We start from the raw sequence: 19,141 nt of genomic DNA, 5'->3' as shown, positions 1-19,141 counted from the left end.
TCTAGCATTATATATGTCTAGATTCATTAACACGTATAAAAATATAGACAATGCTAGAATGTTTTATAATATGAAATGGAGGAAGTACATGTTATCTAAATATTTATAATTATTTTAGAAAAATTAACAAGATATATATTAACTTCGCAAACAGACAAGTTAAAAATTAACTTTTACAAATTGTAAAAAAAAATTAACTCAAATTAGTATACATATAATCGCAATTAAGTTTATTATTGTTGTTACAACCTATAGAATTTGAATTTAAACTTATATGCTCGTGGAGTGATATATTACATATTAATTTATCTTCCTCTAATCAATTTATTTTATAATTATTTAATTAACGGTAATAAATAGATGAACGTCCACCGGTGATTAGAATCATCTCCTGCATACATACGTCAACCGTCTCCATCCACTCAAACAGCGGGCTAAAATCAACCCACCTACGGACAACCCCCGACGAAATCCCAACCGTCCATCCCCCGACCAGCCACCGATCCGTCCGTCCATGGAGTCCCGCTTTGACCCGCCTCCGTGTCACTCACTCCCGCCCGCCTCACCCCGTCCCGATGACCGATCCGATCTAGCAACCAAAAAAAAAAAATCTTAATAAAAAAACAAAATCGTTTGTCAGAACGAGAAAAAAAAACCCATATAAACGAAAAGACAAAAAAAAAAAGAAAGAAAAAAAAAAGAAAAACACCTCCTCCTCTCTTCCTTCCAGCGAGCTCCACCTCCAGCCAGCCATAGCCATCCCCTTCTCCGATTCGATCGCTCGCCGTCGCCGCGGGGCCAATCCGATCCCGCCGCTCGCCGGCGATCCGGTTCGAGCCGCCGGAAGGGAGGCGATCATGAGGAAGCGGGAGCGGGAGAACCCGTGCGGGATCTGCGGGCACTACCACAAGTACGAGCTCGGGGAGGTGTGCGGGGTGTGCGGCCACCGCCCGCCGGCGTCGGCGGGGGCTCAGGCGGCGGCGGGGGCGGCGCAGGCGGCGGCGCCGAGGCAGGACTCGGCGTTCCCGTCGGAGATCCTCAAGGACTTCCTCTTCCTCGGCAGCTACGACAACGCCTCCCGCTCCGAGCTGCTCAAGACCATCGGCATCTCCCACATCCTCAATGTACGCCGCCTCGTCTTGCGATTGCTTTGATCTCTTGGCGTCTTCGCATGGTCGATTTGGTTAGGGTTCGTTGATGCGCGGGGGGACGGGCTGGCTTGGCCTCTAGGGTTCGATGCTGAGGTGGATTCTTGCTTGCCCGTTTTGGTTTGTGTGGTAAGAACGTTTTAATTGGTTTGCATGCATGCCAATGGGTGGATCGATCGATTGCTATAGGGTTTGCTAGCATCTCGTTAATCACCTATCCTATCAGCGAAGCATCTTTTTTTTTTTTTTTTTTTTGCTACGTAATTGTAAGATTGTTCTTTTGGAATTATCTTGATATGGGACATCGGAGTGTACCTGACTTCCAGTTTGTAGTTTCGTCATCCTGTTGTAGCTGTACTGATTGTTGAGGGTGATGAGCGGCAATGTTGCTTGAGGTTAGTTAAGGTGATAGCTGGATTGGAGTCTTTCAAGCATTTGCAGAAGTATGAATTTCCATCCTAAAAGGGATATTCCAAGAGGATAATAAATTTAGGGAATCAGTCATTATGATACATGCATAAGTATATCTCGCTCTAAGTAACTACACTCTTATTTGCGCTATTTTAAAGAACCTTTTAGAGAGGGATCAATATGCAATCCCTTCGGAAAAGAATACGTTACAATATCTTACATTACATCAGTTCAATTGCTACGAACAATTTGGGTCTATTTTCAGGAGGGTTGCATTGAGTTAGGATCACCAACTTCCACACACACCTTTCCAAAGCCAAACCTTTCGGCACATTATATGCTTTGAAATCTCTTTTACTGCCTTATCCTATCATTGCCGTAGCTTTATCTAAAATGAAGAGACCAACTATAGAAATGGAATAGTAACATTAGATAATTAAGCTTTGACCATACAAAGTATTATGTTAAGAGAACATAAAACTACTTTTGTTGGTTAACATGTAGTGTATGCTGTTGGTTCCTTCATGTAGTGTATGCTCTATGCTGTTGGTTCCTTAGGTATTCATTTATTGATATCAAGGGCAAAAAAAGAAGGGAGAAGGGGGGGGGGGGGTGTCAGGTTTGGCCAATTCCAAACTCTTTTGTCCAAACTCCAACACTGCTTCTTCTTTTATCTCTAACACTACTTAAGATTCCGCAATGCATCAGTTGCTACTGTTGCATATGCCCAAACCACCTCAAGCAATATTGGACACGCTTCTCTTCAATTGGTGCCACCCCTACGCTACCACGTACACCCTCATCTCTAATTTGATCCTTCCTTGTATGACTAATTTTGTGTCATTTGGGAATAGACCAATCCTCTGAGATGAAGCTTGCTATTGCAAGTACCAGTTAGTTGATGGCAACTAGGAACAATGGTTAGCTAGCCAATATCTGACAGGATTATCAGCTTTATTGTTTAGACATGTACTCTGCAACTTTGCAAATGTTCTTGTTCTATTTGAAAGTAAAATGATATCTTACATAGTTCTTGCTTGGCAGACTGTACCCTTATGCCAAAACCTTTACCGAAATTCGTTCACGTACCACTGCCTTCAAGACGAGAAGACTTTGCAGTTTGATGATGCAATCCAATTTTTAGGTATTGATGCTTGTGCTTCCAGTCTTTTTGCCTGCAGCAAATAGATTTGAGTTATGCTGTACTGTTTTTCTAGTTATTCTATGATCTATGCCAGACTGTCATTGTTGCTTGCAGTCATCCATTATGTCTTAGCATAACATTCTTCGCTCTGAATGTTCCAAAATATTATAATAGGTTTAGCATTCAGTCAGTATGACCTTTCTATATCTAATCAGTTTGTTATTTTCAACTTCAGAACAGTGCGAAAGAGATAAAGCACGTGTTCTAGTCCATTGCATGTCAGGGAAAAGTAGGTGTGTACGTATACTTGAATTCTCGTTGGCAGATTTTTTCATGTTTCTGCATCCAATATATCTAATGCTACTGAAACACAATTACCAGATCAGCAGCATTTGTGATAGCCTTCTTGATGAAGACCAAAGGCTGGAGACTTTCCCAGTGTTTCCAATGGGTGAAAGAAAGAAGACCACAAGTGCAATTGGCTGATGGTACCTTTATACCTCTACAAAATATTTACTTATTTTCAAGATGATGCACTTAAAAAACTAGGCGAGAAATAGAGACTAAATCACACATGTTTTTAGTGTAAACTGAAATATGTCGCATTTAAGAATCTTCTGCCAATCCAATTCCCGCATTTGAAGAAAAGTGAAATCTGTACACCCTAGATGGAAATAACAATTTACAGTTACTTGGTAAGATGTAACATGAACTTTTCATGGTATGCTGTCAAGAGGGAACTCAAGGCAAAGTGTATCCTGGATTGTTCATATTTAGAAGATGTGGTACACCAAGTTAGCGTTACCATTTCTCATCAGTTTTCTTGTTAATGGCATGGTAAGGAAACAACTGAGTAGTTCAGCTAGCATACATTGAGATACAAAAATACATGCATTTTATAATTCAGACTGCTTTTATACCTTGCTCTAGCATATAAATGGGCATAATGCTACCAGAGTGCACCATGATAATCTTACAATATTGATCATTGTTTTCTACAGCGGCGCAGCGGCAACTGATCGAATATGAACAGAAGCTTTTCAATTCCACTGTTGGCATTCCAGCTCAGGCTTTTGTTCCAACAGATGCGTTCCCTTCACTTGGATTTGGTTTCCCAAAACCGTCAGGAGACATCCAGGTGCCTATCTTTAACCAGCAGGCTCCAGCATCCATCTTTGAGCGTGTAAGCCCACACAACATCCCTAGCAATTTCACATTTGGGGCTGAAAGAACTACTGAAGTGAAGCTCCCAGATAACAATAGCTTTGGTGTTGTCAACTCATCTGGGGGCGATAGCATGATGGACAGCTCCTAGTATGTTTTGCATTGATACAAAAGGAATCAACTCCGAATTTAGTCAGATTTCTCGGGATGTTTTAGATTTCTGAGAAGGAAAGTTGCATTTTTTGTACAAGGATTTCAAGCGTTTTGACCATTGCAGTTCTGCGTTTTAACAAACATGTATGTGCTTTTTCATCGAACTTTTCAAGTGTAATTCAAGTTAACTGAAATTACGCTGGAAAGCTCAAGTAAAAGCTATGCATGTGTTTTTGTTGAAACGTAGAAATGTAGTCGTCAAGAATGCTGTAACACCCAGAAATATTACTCCCACGGCTGCAAGATGAACTGAGAAATCTGGAAAATACACACATGGTTTGTTTGTTTGTATCTTGGCAGTTGTTGATATACTAGCTTGAGTCCCTTGCTTACAGTGAAACTTTCTTGCCAAGTCGATGTTATTTGCATTGAAATGGTTCGATTATTTCACCCCTGATACCCGAACCAAAAGCTGAATAAAACAGTGCACGCTGGACAGAATAGTCAGCAGTAGGGATGTACACAGCGGATAATTTCCATCAGCTCAGGAGAAAAACAAATACGGATACTTTTTGAGCGGATAGTTTGGATACGGATACAAATATAAATATTTTCTCCAGGATATGAAAAATATAAATATTTTCTCCAGGATACGAAAAAGAATATGGTGTTAGGATTTCCGACTGATACGGATATCCTCTGAAGCCAAGAAACATACCTCATTTCTTTATAACTCTATGACCTATTTTAATTGTAGCCCATCTCTTAATAGTAGTCTACACTATTAGTATTATTTAAACTTTTTAATGTTTTTATGAATTATATTATATTTATATAAAACGAGCTAATTATATATGATGATATTTGTTTGTATTAGAAATCGAGGTGGTTTGTGTGATCTGAGAAAAAAAATTGATTCTGTATTCGTGTCCAATAGCATTTGATCCTTATTCGTATTTGTTTCTGTATCTGAGCTATTCGTATTTATTTTTGTATCCGGCAAAAGATATGAAAACATGGTACAGAGGACTATCCGTCTGTATCCGCGCTGTTTACATCCGTAGTAAGCAGTGCATGTTGCACATCTATTCGGCGATCAGAAGTTCAGAATTTGAATTTGATACATGTTTGCTGTGTGGGACATGTTCTTCGAACTTCTGTACAAGGCAGTTTCCTTTCAAGATCTTCACGCACTTCGGATGCAATCAGAATGTGCTGAATTAGGGAAGACATGGCGACGTCGAGCAGCAGCAGCGGAAAGCAGGGGAAGAGAACTCACAGCTGAACGCGGTCGTCACTTCCTGCTCATTAATTTGCTCGGATTTTGCGCAAAATTTCACAGTACAGATTCCAACCAAATTACCTGTTGCATCCATGGCCTCGACGCCGAGCGTGCGCGCTGGACGCACTGGAGGACGACGCCGACGCGAGGAGGCTCTGCTGGATGGCACAACTGTGATAGATCACTTCGGCGTGTGCTCGACTACTCGTGGGCACATGGGGGTGATGAGCCGACGCTTCCTTCCATCCAAAATTCACTATCACATAATTAATTAACTATTAACTACTATAAACTTAAAAATTGAATTTATTTAGCTTTTCTAAACAACTTTTATGTAAAAACTTTTTAAAAAAACACACCATTAATAATTTAAAAAGCGAGTTAACGGAAAACGAGAAAGTTGAAGTTTGAAATTGAAGAAAAAAAATAGGCTAGGCCGTTGGGATCTCCTTCGCCAGTACTCTCCGCTCACTCGACTTTGCATCGGTGTCGTCCTGGTGAGTGCGTGGCTACAAATCAATAAGCAGGCGCCAGGCGGCCTAAGCGAGTCCTAGCTTGCCTACTGCACATTTTCAAAAATCCGAGCAAACGAGAAGTGACTGAAAGCGGAATAGGTTCAACACGATAATTCATCAATCACGGGACACGTGTACATTAGGCACGAGATTTTCCTTATCTTCACAACCGATTTGAAAGAGAATCGCGAGAGAATGAGGGGATGACCTAACAAGGAGATAGATGTTTCTACGTGTCTAACAGTGACAACCATGTTCACTACTGAGTTCTTCCCCCTTTTTTCGCTGCTACTCACCTGGCCTTGCCTTGTCTAATTTAACACATTTTGACATGAATCCGACGTGCGTGCAGATCTTGAAAGGAAATTGCCAAGGACAGAAATTCGAAAAACATCCCATTGAGCCTCAAAGGTCAGCTAGACTGTTGAGCGATCCCAAGTTCCTCATACAGCAAACCTCAGAGGGGTCATGGGTGCAAGGCCTGGTGTTTTCTGTTACTCTGTTACAAGGGAATTGAGGGAAATATTTGGAGCCTCCAACCTCTTTCTCAAGGGGATTAATCGAACAAGTACTTCCACTTGAAAGACAAAAGTGAAATGAAACCTGCCACAGCATGACATACGTTCCCAAATGGGGAAAACTGAAGCTATGCAAAATGGAGCTTAAGCAGCAATGAAGTAGCACAACGCATTTCCCTAAAAAAAAAGTAGCACAACGCATCATTCATTCCTTATTATCAACTTTTTGGGACAATTATCTGTACCATGTTCAATTATAGACATATAATACAAAGAATTTGAAAGAAATTTGCAATCTATTTGTGAACCATATCTCTTTATTGTGCTATAAATAAAAAGCAAACTTTACATTCCATCGGTAGGCAATGAGTTGGCACAAGGCTTCATTTTATCTGTACGAGTAGAACCAAAGTAACTCAGCAAAATTTTCACACCAGCTGTCTTTGACACTAGATTCATGGTCTAATGTACTCAATAATGCAGTTCTCCTTGAGCCATTCGAGCACCTTCGCTGCCTCTAGAACATCCTGAACCTGCATGGTTCAACCCCCATACGAGACATAGTTACATATTAATACCAAGGATTTCAAGTTGTGGAAGCAACATCGCAGGACAGATAATTTATTTAGCATGGTATTATGCTTATAAATATTAGGCACATTAATGGTTATCAATTAGTGGGTATATTTTAGTAGCTCAAAAGGTTGTCACAACATGATCAAGAGAAGATTCCCACACTCAGTTAACTGAAGGTATTCAGAATTGGAAATATCAGATGAAGCAGTTAAAAACCTGCTGCTTGATGCTCCCCTCATCATAGTCTTGATTATAGTGTTTGAACTCTTCTATAGAGTTCTCAACTTCCTTTACCAGTTGCTCGGTCGAAAACTGCAGAACTATACGTTGTTATACATGGATAAAAATGTTTGAAACGAAATATAAAGCAGAGAGGTTCCATGATTATATCGGGAATCACAGGCACAAATCATGTGTATATATTGTTACCTGCAGATTTTCAGCCTTGAATATTTCACCAACAGCCAACATTTGTTTAATGATTCTATTAATATTTTCTCTCTCACTTTCTAGGTATTCCTGAACTGACTTTTGGCTTGAAAGGGATGCCAGCTGGTCTTTATCTAGCTTCCTTTCTGCCTGCAGGAATTAATAAATTTACATTGAGAAAGGAAGAAAAGATAGGTAGTAGTTAGACTATTATCCAGTACCTGGAGTTGTAGAAGTTTGGCTCCATACAACTGCTGGCCTTGTTCTTGAAATAAGGCTCGTGGAACATCAACTTCAACTAACTATACAAACCAAGTGAAAATTTAGAGCAAGACTACAGGATGTTGGAGAAGGTGCAAAAAAATTGACAACAGAAAGAAGCATGATGTACAATGATCCCCTAAGTCAGGACTTCATAACTTAAGGCCTTATTTAGGAGTAAGAAGACTACCTTTCCAAGCTGATCAAGGATTGCATTATCTGTTGCTTGTTCTATTGCTGTTTTCTCCACTTCTTTACATCTTTGCAAAATGCGTTCTCGAACCTGTAATGGTCAGGAGGGATAATTGTTATTGAACGCACTTTAAAGCTAATATTTTATAAACTCAACAAAGAACAAGGAATAGCACACGGTAGTAACATGCAAAGATGCAGGTCAACTAGCACACATCCCACAATGAGGGTTTCAGTGAATAGCACAACTGGTAAGAAACACTACTGCAATAGGGTAGAACCTGATCCATGGTAGTGCAGCCTGGAAGGAGCTTTCCAGCAAGTGAGTCATCCAATTCTGGCAACTCTCTGTAGAAGAGCTCTTTGCACACAACCTACAGAATTAGTGAAGGATGGGAATGAAAATCATGGTAATAGCCTTAGACTGAAAGTCTGGGACACAAATCTGTCACTGTGGAGAGCGATTAAACATTTCATACTCAGAAAACAAATAAACATGCCTAGATTTGGCATATGAAAATGATACTGATGTGGTGTGATATAGGCACAATATATTTATAAATGTGATCCTTGGGAAGTCTAGTTGCACTCACAGTAAATTGAGCACGGACACCTTGCAGACTTTCTTGTTCAAAGGACTCAGGGAATTGAAGAGGAAATGATCTAGTCTCACCAGGACGAATACCAATTAACGAACCAAGAAAACCAGGAACAAGGTTATTGTTTTCCTCAGTGTCCAAGTGGAAACCTGTAAATCATAGTAAATATGTATGAGTGTGACAACACAAAAGAGAAATATATCACCGTGGTTTCCAAACAACAGGAAATGGAAGCCGCTGTGCACACACTATCGGTACAAAAGATAAATCCAGGCATGTGGAATTAATGCCACACCGCTACTCAAATTAGCTGCAAACAAGTGCAGCATCAAGGCATTACTATAGGACACACACTTTTGACATATAGCATTAGCATATCACTTTGCTGACTAGTCATAATGCACCAAAAAGTGAAGTTTTGGAAAATCTTATAAAACATGTGTGTGAATAATTGACAAACCTTTACTCTCAGCTGATGGAATTTTTTCACCTTTAGAGCCATCACTGGTAATACTTTCTGCAAATATATCTAGTACCACCAGATCACCTACCTACATAAGTCCAGAAATAGATGTCATGGCATAATAATATTACCAACAAAAACCATGAAACTAGTTTTAAATTAACATGTCAAATACAGATAACCCTTCATTCATATTTTGAATACAAGACTTCTCAACATTTTTAAGAGAACGTCTGAAAGTAAAAGGAAATGTATAACATGGTAAAATCCTGGACTATACAGTTGCATCATGTACATGACAAACTTGGAGATTTAGAACCCCTTTTTTCTGTATGAACAGATAGATTATGCTAACAAGAAAAGGATGTGTGACTTACACCAACATCAGATCAAGATATTATCAAAGGAATATCCCCGTGAATAGAAATAAGTAAATATCACAGTGGTCATATTGGTCCTGAATAGTACTGCCAGTACTAACCAATATTAATAGGGGCATACAAATGTTACACGGACTTTGGAAGATTATGGACATCATAAGACTCAGGAAATAACATACAGTGGAAACATGAATAAGTGGGAGTAAAATAATAGTTAGCTTTATTGGCCAGTTTTCTGTAAACTTTGTCATCTAGAATTTATTTGAAAATGGAAAATCATACTCTGAGTAATTAATACTAAAGGCATAGTTCATTTATAACATACTAGAGAGAAACCAAAATATTTTACCTGCAGTCCTCTGTCAGCAACTATTCGGAGTAATCCTAGAGCTTTATGACGACGTTTAAGTTCTATCTCAGCTGCCTTTTCAGCATCAACAATTTCATCTATTTCAACGACCACTTTGAGGTTCTTATATTTATCTTCAGATAACCATCTCACTTCAGGGGCAACATCCACAGAAACATCATATCTGAGTAAAATTTGGTGAAACAAAGAGAAACGAACTCAAAGGCACATTACAGTAATCACTAAATCGTACACAAAACAAAAATTTACAAGTTAGACAAATAAAAACAGGAATCTAGAATAGATAGTAGTAACTATGTACCTAAACACATTATCAAGAGAGAATGAATTTGCCATATCTTCAAACTTTGTTAGAATGCGTACAGAATCTTCTAATGCCCTGTCCTCTACCTGAAACAAAAGAAAGGTAGGTATCAACCGAATAGGATGTAATAGTGTGTACAACATAACATGTAGTATCTTTTGAGATGGAGCAAGGCATATCATGATTCAGGGAGAGGTTGGACCATTAGGGAGATAAGTTATCTGTTGTGCAACAAAGTTCATAGCATTTCTGCCCCAAATATTAGATGACGCCAAAGGCTGGTGAGTTTTTGGTTTGTTGACATGAATGATGCACATAGCATATCAGTATTAATCATATCGGCACTTCGCTATCACTCTGAAAATACAGGTAATCGTAACTACATTTTGCTTTTTATGAATGGCCCGAAGAAAAAATTCAGACAAGTGCATTGGAGTAGTGCTTTTTAGAACAGAACTCAGGAAAATTCATACCGAGGACAATGCTTGAGGAAGTGTATGCCTCAAGATAGCTTCAACTGTAGCATCCTGTACGTGTTTTGGTCCTACATAGTTTATAAGTACGTTCTCTGGAACTACTTTCCCGGGACGAAATCCAGGAATCTGACAAGAAGAGATAGGAGGGATATTAGCATATTGTTTAGAATATACTATGTTCGTTGCGAACATCATCCTGCTTAGAAAACATAGCAAATAAATTTATCATGAAATATTGATGTTACATGCAGAAAGCTCAAACATGCTAGCTGTGTCGAGAGTTTCCAATTTCAAAATGTAGTCGATCTCAATTACACACAAAAGACCAGAGCTCATTTCTGAGCAACCGCACGTCTTCCTTGCAAAAAAGACTATCAGTGGTATGCAGCACAAGTTATCAGCTTGGCAACTCCTATGTAGTTACAAAACATATATACCCATTAACCATAAAGAAGAGACTAATCTCTGGGCGAGCCGCCCAGTCTTTTCAAATTATGCAATCAATCAACATTGTTCCCATGATGTACGCATATGTTTCATTTGGTCTATGTGCTACCACAGAAATGGTACCTTGAAGCGCTTTGCGTACTCTTGTAGAGTAGTTTCATAGCATTGCTGGCATATGGAAGGAGGCACCTCCACACTGAACTTGACCTGTAAAAACCAGCACAAACCAAACCCATAAGAAATCAAGCACAAATTCGTAAGTCTCACACCTACCAAGATAGAGACAAAAGGGAATTCATAAGCGAGCGAATCACTCCCGCTCTCCAATTTCACACAAGCGATTGCGATCGATTCGAGAGACGAGGAGGAGAGAGCCTAGGGGAGGAGGAGGAGCTAACACTGGAGCCGGGCTGCAGCGTCTCGGTGACGCGGACGGAGTCTCCGCCCTGCGACGAGGCCTCCCGGAGCTCGACGGCGGCCGAGGCGACGGGGAGCCGCCGCCTCTGCGCCCGTGACCGCGAGGCGGTGGAGGCCGCCGACGTGGAGAGCGCGGCGAACTGGCGGGAGGAAGAGGAGGGGAGGAGGGAGCAGCTGTCCCTCGTCGGGACTGCGAGCCTGGAGCTGCGGGGTCGGTGAGCACGGGTGGTGGAGGAGGCGGCGGCGGCGGCGGTGGCGGTGGCGAGCTCCATGGCCGCGGCTCGCGGAGGCAGCCGATGAGCCAAGCGCGAGTGTGTGGGTTTTGTGGGGGAGAAGACGAGAGGCGAGCGGATTAGGATTTGGAAGGGGAGATAAGCGAGTGAAAGAAGAGACTCTGCTCGAGTTTTTTTTTTCTTCTTTAAGTAAATTTAAGAAAACCACGGACCTATGGCTTTTGTTGCACACAAGTACATAACAAGTTTCCTAGAACCCATTTTATTTAAATCTTAATTAAATTTATAGCATATAAAAACACATTTTATATAGTTTAAGCAGTAGAAAACCACGTATCCTATCTTACTAGAGTAAATTTCACAAAACCCCGTTTTTGGGCTTCTGTAGCACAAAAACCCCGGGTCTTGCAATTTGTTTCATGAAACCCCAGGTTTTAGAGTAAAATGTTCCACGTAACCCTAAGTACAAACTTACATCGTTTATTTGACTAATATATTTATCTATAATAATTGTAAAATAATATATAATATACTTTTTAAGTACATATGTAATGTTAGTTGCTTTTTAACAAGCGTTGATAATCATGTTTTGATCACATATGTGTATATTTAACCTATTATTATATTATAATCAGTAGGTATTATGTTAAGCTTTTCCAGCGCAAAATTGAGAAAAAATGAAGTAGACGAGGAGAATATGTCCTTTTATAGCCAACTAATGTAAATTGATTAGAAAATAATCTTATATAATAATAAAATAGGGATATGAGTATTTTACATATGAGGTTTCCTGAAACATTTTGGTTCAAAACATGGGGTTTCGTGAAACAAATCACAATTACCGGGGTTTTATATAACGGATACCCCAATACCTGGGGTTTTGTGAAATTTATTCTACTATAAAACAAAATTGATGCTCACTAACTACTAAAGCTTAACATGCAAATGTGTCATATCATCACCCACTAGCAATTATTATGTAGAGTATTTTAAATCATGCAAGTATGCCACATCATCACTCACTAGCAATTATTGTCCAGAGTATTTAAATATCATGCATATATGACATATCATTTATAATTTTATTATATTTTTAGAACTCAATATGCAAGGAATTTTAAATCATTATCTCTAAATCATTTTCACATTATTTAGACATAAACATATACCATTTCTATGATGTATAACATGCATTAATCCATGTATCCGGCAGCAAAGCGCGGGGTAAACTAGTTTTATAATTAAAGTTATGACTTATGCCTCATAATCGGTTTAATAGAATCCACCTTATTCCAATCTTAATTAAAATTTTAAAAAATATATCTAAAATAATATTATTAAAAATTGGGAATAATTAGACCAACCACATCTATTAAGAAATCGTTACTTGAAAATTTCATATAAACTTTATAACATGAAAATTTTAAGTAAATGTATGTTCAATATGTATGGAGGCAATGTTTTATGAAATCTTACCTTCATAATATCTGGTTATGTGTCACAACTCACAAGTCATAATACATATGATTCTTTTTAAAAATTTCACCATAAAACATAGTGCTATCTAAAGTTTAATCTTTTTATCCTTTATTGGACATAATTGAAAGAAGTCTGCCTCCTTTCTCTCATAGGGAGAATGGTTAAACCCTTGTAACCCTTGTAAACTCTGCTCTGTCCTTGTCAAAATCTGTCATCGAAGTAAATGACATAGCCAGAAGAAACTGACTGTCGAGAGAAAATGACATCAAATCCAAACCAAAATTTACTCGAAACAAACCACCTATTTTGAAAGCTACCCAATTTTTCTCAACTTTACCTATTTGACCCTCTTTTTTAAATTTGAGCCATCTTTTTTTAAAATTGAAGATGCTATATAACCTGATTCCGTAAAGTTAAGTTACGGTGTTTAGACAAGGGCCAAATTACCTTTTATATCATTACTTATTTGACCTACCTTTTCAAAAGGATTTGTTTTACCCCTACTTTTATGCATTTACTATTATATATAAAATGTGGTAGAGATTTTGACACATATAGGACAAAATTTTTGACAGGTTAATGACAAATTAGACATAGATTTGACAAAATTATGATTGAACTTCTAACAAATTTTCCAAAAATATGCCAAAATCTGTCATAGATCTGTCAACATTTCCATCTGCGTAGAACTAGAGAAAAAAAAACTTAGGGTCAAATAAGAAAAGGATGAGGGAAGAGAGGGAAAATGTGAAGAAGTTGTGTTTCACTGACATGTGGGGCCTACATGGGTTTCACGCTAACTCAGCTGTCACATCGGATAAAACCGCGGTCAACCAGAGTCAATACTGTCTAGGGACTTGTGACCTGGTTTTTTAAGTTAAGAGATGCTATATATCTGGCTTTTGGGTTTAGGGATGATTTTGTAACTCACTGACAAGATGTGGGACCTTAGATGTACTTTTTCCGTGCCGCGTCTGCATAGCCTAATGTGCTGGTTTTTGTCGGCCCAATAACCCACTTCCTGTTTTCCGTTAGAGTAAGTCTACTTTGACTCCCTAAAAATTATAGCTCCAATCTAATTTATATCCCTGAATCACAATACTGGATATCATGACCGTTCAACTACTAAAACCGGTCTAATTTAACTCCCTTCACGGTTTTAGAGGGTGGTTTTGCTAATGTGGCACTTTGACTCGGTATATATAGCTGAATCATCCTGTAGGGCCCACATGTCATTCTCTCACTACTTTTCTTCTTACTCTTCCTCTTGCCCATTCAGCTTTTCCACATACTATAGTTTGGTTTTTCCACGACGGATAGCAGGGGTAAAAATGTCTGGGATAAAATAAATTGGATGTAAAATGATTTAGAAATACAAGAAACAATGAAAATGACATTCTAGCGAATACCCAAGACTTGTCAGTGGCATTTAAGCCAATCCCTCAGCGAAACCAGTTTTTAAGGGCGACAGACATGTAAATTTCTCCAAAGGAAAGCCTATGGTGCGCCAGATGGTGTACACGCCCGTGTTCGGCGGACGAGTGCGGCAGACGACCACGAGGCACAATCCCCACAATCCCAGTTGGTCTTGGGCGTCGTCTCTGCGGCAAAACATATCGGGCATGTTTGGATTGATGACCTACCAAAATTTTGGTAGTGCCAAATCTTGGGCAAGTTTCGGTACTACCAAAATTTTGATAGGGTAGAATTGAAAATGTTTATTTGGATTGAAGCCAAAATTTGCCCATAAGAGACAAGTTCATAGGTAAAGTCAAATTTATGGCATTGATAGAGTTTTAGTAGGGGTGTTTGCTTTGCTACCCTACCAAAATTTTGGTAGGGCAAATTTTGGTAGGCCAAATTGGCCCATCGTGTCTCCACTCGAAACCGAAGTTCCGACTAATCTGGGCGGCCGCATCGCATCGCCCTCTGCTCCGTCTCCACCACCACGCACTCTCGCGGTCTCGCCCCTTTTGCACGCAGCGTGTACCGTGTACCACCGTGCGACGCGTGGCTTGCTTCTACCACGCCCTGGCCCGACAAACGTCCCACTCTCGCATCCCATCTCATCCCCTCCACGCATCGCCTGCACGCCGCTGCGCAGACGCGCTGACCCGACCGGTCTCGGTCCGTCCAGCCCGACCGAGCGCTGCATTGCTACTGTACCGCGCGCCTACGCCTAGTGGTGCATGCGCGCTGCACGGCCGCACCCAATAATCTTCCTCTCCGTATCATCAATCAAAAAAGAAAAAACGAAACTCCTCTCAAAAAAAAAAAAAAAAAACTCAAACCCAAACCCCTCTTCCTCTCCCATCTCCCAATCTTCGTCCTCTTCCTCTCCGTCTCGCCACCTCGCCGGTGTCCGCCGGTGCCGGTGGTGGTGCGGAATGGAGGAGGGGAGCTCGTCTGCGGCGGAGGAGCTGGCGCGGGGGTGGGTCATACTCGATCGCGTCGCGTGCGTGGACGACGAGGAAGATCCGCGGGAGGTCGCCCTCAACGTCGCCGAGCCGCCGCGTCTGTCGACGCTCACCGTGCCGGCCAAGTTCCACGCTCTCCCGAGCAACCCGGACGAGCTACCGTACGTCGCCGCCGCCGACCCCTTCGGCCTCCTCGTCCACACCGCGGCGAGCCCCTCCTGCGGCCTCAACCTCGACGACGACCCACCCGGTAGCTTCGCCGTGCTTCGCGAATTCCTCCCCGTCGGGGCCAGCAACCCCCACGAGGCCACCGGAATCGCCGAGCGTGTCCCGGAGCGAGTCGGCGGATCCGTGCCCCACATCTCCAACCTCAAGAACGTCGGCTTCCTCACCTCCCCTGGAACCGGCGGCAAGGACTACGCCATCGCTGAGTTGCAGATCGAGGCCGGCGCCGAACTCGCCAAGCTGATTGTCTTCCGTTCTGGAACTCCCGCTTGGGCAGTGAGTCGTCTCATCCGCCCTGATATGCCCGGACGAAGTAATTTGCACTGGGGGTGGCACAACGATGATGTCATTTCGTTCGATGGGAACCTTTGGTTTGTTAATCTGTGGAGGGGTCTCATCAGCTGCAACCCGTTCAGTGATCATCCTGTTCTGCAGTTTCACCAGCTCCCAGAGCATATCCCGATAGAAGACCAAAACAAATCACAGCGTGATATTGAGGCTGATCGCTGTGTCAGGGTTAGCAAAGAGAGATTGCGCTACGTGGAGATAACCCGTGTACACAATGCTCCAGTTGAGTCAACTACTGTTGTTGTTTGGGTGCTGATCTGCGGTCCGAGAAGCATGTCGTATTGGAAGACCAATTGCATGGCATTTCTTGGGGACATTTGGGAGAATGAGACCTACAAGGCAACGGGTTTGCCCAACCAGGTCCCAATCCTTGCAGGCATACACCCCAGCAACCCTGATTTGGTTTACTTCTTTCTGGAGCATCACCTGTTTGGCGTCAATCTGTACAAGAAGATGGTTATTCACTTTGTCGATGAACATTACCAGCTTTTGCAGCCAATTGTTCGCTCCCGCTCGCTGCAGCCACTCTCTTGGCACCAAGTACAGCTTTGGAAGCTACCTCCGTCACTTCACGCAGGTAGAAATGTTCCTATACCATATGCAAAAATTAGACATAATTCTTCCAAGCCTGTATCACTGTACGTTGAATGACATTAGAAGCTAGAAATGTTCCTATACCATATATATGTACCACAGAATAAAACAGGGTGTACCTTACTAAGTTTGGTTATTTTTTGAAGGTTCAATAGAACTGTCAGCACAGCACGCTAGTGACTTAGGTAACCTCCACCTGAAGGCTGCTCAGCTACGGCGTCAAGAACATGCTTTAAAGAGACGTGAAAAGATGATTGAGATGCGAGAGGAATCAGTGCAAGGATTGCACAAATCACTTTTGGCACCCGAGGAAAAGAAGGTATTACAAATTTTTTCCAAGACTTTTGAATTTCTCTTTTATGAAGAAATTTCTGCATTATCCATGAAATCGTGTTTCTATAAAAAAATATATCTAATATCAGTATGCATGCTTATAGCATAGTTATACATTGTCCCATATGATTCAAAATGAATGCTTGAAATGTAAATCCCATAGCACATAGGACCATCAACTTCCAGAATGTTTTGTGCGTGTAACATGGTCCTGAGCAATATATTTTCTTTTACATAAGCTAGAATTGCAGGGAATTAGATGAACCTTCTACATTGCACATGAAAAGTCAACCGGCTAACCTCTTGCATGTTGATAATTTGACCCCATGCACCTAAATAATGAATGGTTCAGATTAATCCACCACTTTTACCTCCTTGGTGGTAAGTTGGAGTACTCTTTTTTCCCCACCTTTAATTGTGGGCTGCTTAGGGTGGATAAGTGATTTAAATGATTAGCACGGAGTTACCCATGCTAATTCAATTTTGCTCAGTAACTCTTTATAATTCTTGTAGGACGACTCTCGCTGGGATAAGGTCCAGATCGTGATTCTTGCCGTACTGATATCTGGACTTTCCCTTCTGTTCCCATTCCTACCTTGGCTCCCCTATGAGTATCTCAGCACAATAGTGATAGCATTTAGCATTGTAGTGGGTTGCTGCTGCATTGCTCTGCCTTGTGCTCTTTTTGGCTCAAACAAGTGGCAGACTTGCTGTGGAGAGAGTGTTGCACGAGTAGGCTTCATGCTTTTTTCACTGTTTGTCTTGTACTGCCTGTATCGAATGGCACTTGATCCTACACTGGAGATGACTGGCCACTCTGCCCCTCCAGCTCCGGCTGACCCAGGGTTTGCATGGAAATTGATGAGGACCTACGAAGCACTTGCAGTTGTAGTAACATCGGGACAGGTCATCTCTTGGGTTTTGGTACGTTACTATATTCTCAAAGTTTTTGCCACTGTTTTTACTCTCTTAGAAAGCTATATTAACTAATAGCATGTCATGGAAAACAGAGTTGTTGCTGTGGAAAGACATAGATGACCAGGAAGTATTCAGAGGTACATACTTTGGAGGTATGCTTTCATAATGGTCATTATCATCGCTCATAAAATTCATTATTTATGTTATAATCTTATTTTTCTTGTCTTTTCTTGATTTAGGTTGGTTTCTGGATCACAAAGTATCCATATCCGTAGTGAAGGTAGCAAGTTTTGACACGGGAGTTGAGATTTACTGACCAAGGATATCCATTTTTCGTTTTAGGACTTGGATATTGTTTTTTGGGCCACGGTATCACATTTTAGTGCTCTGTAGCATTCCCTTTTGAAGAATTGAATGATACTGTTACATTACAAATCATCAATCAATAACTCCCCTAACCATCCCCTTTTTCTCCGATTTTTCATTTTTTTTCTGGCTATCTGGTTGTTTTACACGTCTCCGTTTACTGTTATCTGCTCCTCGGCCTAATCTGCATGCTTATGCGTTGCCGGTGCGCCGGTTGGCTGCTTGATTATACCGGTTAATTACGTATTTAGTTTGTTCATTTGGGGTGTGGTTGCCGGTCATTGTGACGGTTGTTTCCGGTTGGCTGGTGCGTTGAGTGACGCGTGCCATGCTGTCATTTTTTGTTTTGATCTACTTGTTTCTTCTGTTATTTCAGATCGGTCTATCGGTTATGCATTCTGTGCCTTTGTGACTTTTTGTTTAGGTCCTTGCTATTGTTGAAAATTGAATGTGAAGAAGACAAAATTCTGTTTTTGGGGTGTGTTTGTGGTTTCTTCTTTTGCTGGGTATGGAGGTGCGATTTTCCCCATCTGCAGTCTTCCGTTCTGGGCGCGCGTCTTCGTGCTCTCCGGTGAGAGCGACATGGGCGGCCGCGGCGGCGTCCACCACCGGCGCTGGGACGGCGTAGTGCCGCCCTAGTACCTTTACCATCCAAGCCTTTCCAACATTGCAATGTTACCAGTCTGAAGCTTTCTAACAATAGCACGGCATAGAAATATTATCTCTCTGAGGATGAATCATTTTACTCAACTAAGGATGGATCGTCATGGTTCCCTTTCTATTTCTCTTTTGGTCCTATGTATATACGCAAACTGGAAAGGAAACGGAGATCTATGTATATATGGTGGTGTTTGGTTGCAGCACTGGTAACCTTAATGGTAAGAGGATAGCGGCCGGACAGAGGGTGGAGCACCTGAACACCGAATTTGTTTAATTCTTACTAGCAAATATACCTGTGCGTTGCTACAGGTAAATGCAG

General features: G+C 41.2%; 3 protein-coding genes across 4 annotated transcripts; 2 read left to right on the top strand and 1 right to left on the bottom strand.

Moving 5' to 3' along the window:
- The first annotated feature begins 685 nt into the window (after positions 1-685).
- Positions 686-4,371, top strand: LOC4340847 (protein-tyrosine-phosphatase IBR5). Its single transcript, XM_015788968.3, has 5 exons — positions 686-1,124; positions 2,604-2,703; positions 2,939-2,996; positions 3,085-3,191; positions 3,705-4,371. Exons 1-5 carry the CDS (start codon positions 858-860, stop codon positions 4,016-4,018), a joined length of 846 nt encoding a protein of 281 aa, XP_015644454.1. The 5' UTR covers positions 686-857; the 3' UTR covers positions 4,019-4,371.
- Positions 4,372-6,513: 2,142 nt separating this feature from the next.
- On the bottom strand, positions 6,514-11,594 carry LOC4340846 (trigger factor-like protein TIG, Chloroplastic). The gene is made up of 13 exons (XM_015785657.3): positions 11,231-11,594; positions 10,956-11,039; positions 10,383-10,511; positions 9,907-9,995; positions 9,585-9,768; positions 8,853-8,943; positions 8,387-8,541; positions 8,075-8,167; positions 7,792-7,884; positions 7,562-7,642; positions 7,341-7,490; positions 7,128-7,223; positions 6,514-6,868 (listed from the first exon to the last, which is right to left on the bottom strand). The coding sequence occupies exons 1-13, from the start codon at positions 11,519-11,521 to the stop codon at positions 6,791-6,793; spliced, it is 1,614 nt and encodes a 537-aa protein (XP_015641143.1). The 5' UTR covers positions 11,522-11,594; the 3' UTR covers positions 6,514-6,790.
- Positions 11,595-15,161: 3,567 nt separating this feature from the next.
- LOC9267634 (uncharacterized) lies at positions 15,162-18,270 on the top strand. Of its 2 annotated transcripts, none has more exons than XM_015786166.3 (5): positions 15,162-16,528; positions 16,692-16,864; positions 17,392-17,802; positions 17,889-17,933; positions 18,036-18,270. In XM_015786166.3, the coding sequence occupies exons 1-4, from the start codon at positions 15,349-15,351 to the stop codon at positions 17,910-17,912; spliced, it is 1,788 nt and encodes a 595-aa protein (XP_015641652.1). In that variant the 5' UTR covers positions 15,162-15,348; the 3' UTR covers positions 17,913-17,933; positions 18,036-18,270. The 2 variants fall into 2 exon arrangements, with proteins under 2 accessions (XP_015641652.1, XP_015641651.1); XM_015786165.3 differs by having other exon boundaries at positions 17,889-17,948.
- The last annotated feature ends 871 nt before the right edge of the window (positions 18,271-19,141 follow it).

This window comes from Oryza sativa, chromosome 6 (genome assembly GCF_034140825.1).
Source record: "Oryza sativa Japonica Group chromosome 6, ASM3414082v1".
Classification (NCBI taxonomy): Eukaryota; Viridiplantae; Streptophyta; class Magnoliopsida; order Poales; family Poaceae; genus Oryza; species Oryza sativa.
This window is presented reverse-complemented; position numbering and strand designations above follow the sequence as displayed.

What these genes read in the sequence shown, in the direction of transcription:
- LOC9267634 (XM_015786166.3), top strand. Translation starts at nt 15,349, where the DNA reads ATGGAGGAGGGGAGCTCGTCTGCGGCGGAGGAGCTGGCGCGGGGGTGG. An exon ending in ACCTCCGTCACTTCACGCAG is followed by an intron (nt 16,529 to 16,691) that starts GTAGAAATGTTC and finishes TATTTTTTGAAG; the next exon opens with GTTCAATAGAACTGTCAGCA. An exon ending in AGGTCATCTCTTGGGTTTTG is followed by an intron (nt 17,803 to 17,888) that starts GTACGTTACTAT and finishes CATGGAAAACAG; the next exon opens with AGTTGTTGCTGTGGAAAGAC.
- LOC4340847 (XM_015788968.3), top strand. Translation starts at nt 858, where the DNA reads ATGAGGAAGCGGGAGCGGGAGAACCCGTGCGGGATCTGCGGGCACTAC. An exon ending in GCATCTCCCACATCCTCAAT is followed by an intron (nt 1,125 to 2,603) that starts GTACGCCGCCTC and finishes CTTGCTTGGCAG; the next exon opens with ACTGTACCCTTATGCCAAAA. An exon ending in TGCATGTCAGGGAAAAGTAG is followed by an intron (nt 2,997 to 3,084) that starts GTGTGTACGTAT and finishes CACAATTACCAG; the next exon opens with ATCAGCAGCATTTGTGATAG.
- LOC4340846 (XM_015785657.3), bottom strand. Translation starts at nt 11,521, where the DNA reads ATGGAGCTCGCCACCGCCACCGCCGCCGCCGCCGCCTCCTCCACCACC. An exon ending in TTCCTCAAGCATTGTCCTCG is followed by an intron (nt 9,996 to 10,382) that starts GTATGAATTTTC and finishes CTTTTGTTTCAG; the next exon opens with GTAGAGGACAGGGCATTAGA. An exon ending in GCTGCACTACCATGGATCAG is followed by an intron (nt 7,885 to 8,074) that starts GTTCTACCCTAT and finishes TGACCATTACAG; the next exon opens with GTTCGAGAACGCATTTTGCA.